Consider the following 2,938-nt stretch of genomic DNA (forward strand, 5'->3'; position numbering starts at 1 on the left):
AGGTACTTTTCCCTGGGGTTACTTGAAGTGATTGTAGGCCAATTTTATTAGTTATATTAAAATCTTCATAGAAAGAATTTTAAGCCCTAGGTGATGACCTATTTATTGAGACAGAATTGATCCAAATTCTTCCATTATATTAAAATCTTCATAGAAACAAAGAATTTTAAGCCCTAGGTGATGACCTATTTATTGAGACAGAATTGATCCAAATTCTTCCTGTTCCCTGGGCACGATAAGTACTTAATAAATGAAAAGGAATGCCTGTCAGACAGGAATTAATAGGCCCTGGGCCGTTTCTAAGCATCCTTTGTTATGAGTTTTTAGAAAATACAAATAAAAGGTCAGCCCGTGGCTCACTCGGTAGAGTGCGGTGCTGATAACGCCAAGGCCACGGGTTCGGATCCTATATAGGGATGGCCGTTTTGCTCATTGGCTGAGCGTGGTGCTGACAACACCAAGCCAAGGGTTGAGATCCCTTTACCGGTCATCTTTTTAAAAAAAAAAAAGAAAGAAAAGAAAAGAAAATACAAATAAAACTTTGAAGGGAAAAAAGTGAGTTGCACATGGGAAATGTTGCTTACCCAATAAGTATTATTGACTAAATGTGTGATTCAGGGTAAATGTAGTTCCTAATCTGCATTTCTAAAATAAATTGTGTGTGTGTGTGTGTGTATGTGTATGTATATGTGTGTGTGTGTGTGTATATATATATTTTTTTTTTTTTTAAATTCACAGCTTTCCCGTGGTTTGGCATGGACATTGGGGGAACTCTGGTAAAGCTCTCTTATTTTGAACCTATCGACATCACAGCAGAGGAAGAACAAGAAGAAGTTGAGAGCTTAAAAAGTATTCGGAAATATCTGACTTCCAATGTAGCATATGGATCCACTGGCATTCGGGATGTACACCTTGAACTGAAGGATTTAACGCTTTTTGGTCGAAGAGGAAACTTGCACTTTATCAGATTTCCAACCCAGGACCTGCCTACTTTTATCCAAATGGGAAGAGATAAAAACTTCTCAACATTACAGACGGTGCTGTGTGCTACAGGAGGCGGTGCTTACAAGTTTGAAAAAGATTTTCGCACAGTAGGTATCTTTTACTCCAAAACAAAAATTGATACCCATTCTGTACACTTTCTTAAATATCAGGCTAGGTTTCCACCGTGTGTGTGTGTATGTGTATGTATATATGTGTGTGTGTGTGTGTATATTTTTTTTTTTTTTTTAAATTCACAGCTTTCCCGTGGTTTGGCATGGACATTGGGGGAACTCTGGTAAAGCTCTCTTATTTTGAACCTATCGACATCACAGCAGAGGAAGAACAAGAAGAAGTTGAGAGCTTAAAAAGTATTCGGAAATATCTGACTTCCAATGTAGCATATGGATCCACTGGCATTCGGGATGTACACCTTGAACTGAAGGATTTAACGCTTTTTGGTCGAAGAGGAAACTTGCACTTTATCAGATTTCCAACCCAGGACCTGCCTACTTTTATCCAAATGGGAAGAGATAAAAACTTCTCAACATTACAGACGGTGCTGTGTGCTACAGGAGGCGGTGCTTACAAGTTTGAAAAAGATTTTCGCACAGTAGGTATCTTTTACTCCAAAACAAAAATTGATACCCATTCTGTACACTTTCTTAAATATCAGGCTAGGTTTCCACCTATCATGTTATTTAGATTAGTACCATTTGGGTGCAGGGGAAGTATTCATGACTAGTTTGGGACTGGGATGAGTAAAAATTGCCCATATTTAGGCATGTTGTTGCACATAATTGGTAAATTGCTAAGTTTAGGGCTGTGCTACAAAGGTGACTTTAATAAATTTAGCAGTGTACAAAGCCAGATATAAATGGGGGTTAAATTATTTTCACTATTATTGTCCTATGTTTGCATGGTTTTTTGAGTATTATTTGTATAGTCATCCTTCCAGGGCCATCTCTTTCCCAAATCCTAAGTCTGGACTTTTGGTTAGTAAACACCTGAATGAAAATTCCTATACCACCTTTTTCCTGGTGATTTGGGTATAGCAGGAACACTATGAGTATTGATTTATGTACTATTAGGGGTTTGTCAAGCTTCTGGTCTTTTCCAATAGAATAAAGAGTTCAAAGTTGGTATTTGGGTCTACTGAAATTTGTTTTCCTTGAGATTGTAGATTTGAGCCACTTAATTTCTCAGTCACATAAGAAAATTCTGTTAATATAACATAAGGGTTTGCTTATTTGGTTCACATAAGTGAGCCCTTGATAATTTGGGGTAGTTTAAAGATCTAAATTTTTATTTAAACTTTGGGTTTTTTTAAAATTATGCTGATATGTACTCAGTTTGAGTAATTTCAACATAAATTTTATGAATTTGAGAATGGTTTGTTTGGACAGTTAATATTTGTTTGCCAGTATCCTTGCCAAAAGTAGTGTTCATGGAGCCAGTTCTCACCTGGCCATTGAAGATACTAGTATCCAAATAGAGTTCTAATTTTTAAAAAATATGTAACAAGATTGTCTAATGATGAAGTTCTGTAAATTCGTTTTTGTTGACATTTTATTAGGCAGATATTTGAGCATCTAGTATGTGTCAGATATTGTGCTAAACACTGGAAGGACACAGCTAAGAATAAGACAGACTTAGCCCTCATAGAGTATAATATTCTAGACCACACAGATAGGTAACTTATAAGTAAAAGTACAATGCATTACAGTTAATACTAGTGCTATGAAAAGAGGTATAACAGGGCCGGCCCGGTGGCGCACTGGATAGTGCGCCGCTTGGGAAGCGCGGCGGCGCTCCCGTCCGAGGGTTCGGATCCCACATACAGACCGGCTCCCGCTCACTGGCTGAGCGAGGCGCGGGAGCAACGCCGAGGCTTGCGATCCCATTGCCAGTCCCCGGTCCGGTCCGGGGGCAACACTGAGGGTTGCGATCCGTTGCC

General features: G+C 38.6%; 1 protein-coding gene across 1 annotated transcript in view; it reads left to right on the forward strand.

The window, feature by feature from the left end:
* The first annotated feature begins 755 nt into the window (after positions 1–755).
* The window catches only part of PANK3 (pantothenate kinase 3), a 16,431-nt gene continuing 14,248 nt past the window's right edge, over positions 756–2,938 (forward strand). Inside the window, exon 1 of the mRNA XM_008572400.1 lies at positions 756–1,091. Within this exon, the coding sequence (XP_008570622.1) occupies positions 756–1,091 (336 nt within the window). The remainder of the gene's footprint in view (positions 1,092–2,938) is intronic.

This window comes from Galeopterus variegatus, unplaced genomic scaffold, assembly GCF_000696425.1.
Source record: "Galeopterus variegatus unplaced genomic scaffold, G_variegatus-3.0.2 Scaffold780, whole genome shotgun sequence".
Classification (NCBI taxonomy): domain Eukaryota; kingdom Metazoa; phylum Chordata; class Mammalia; order Dermoptera; family Cynocephalidae; genus Galeopterus; species Galeopterus variegatus.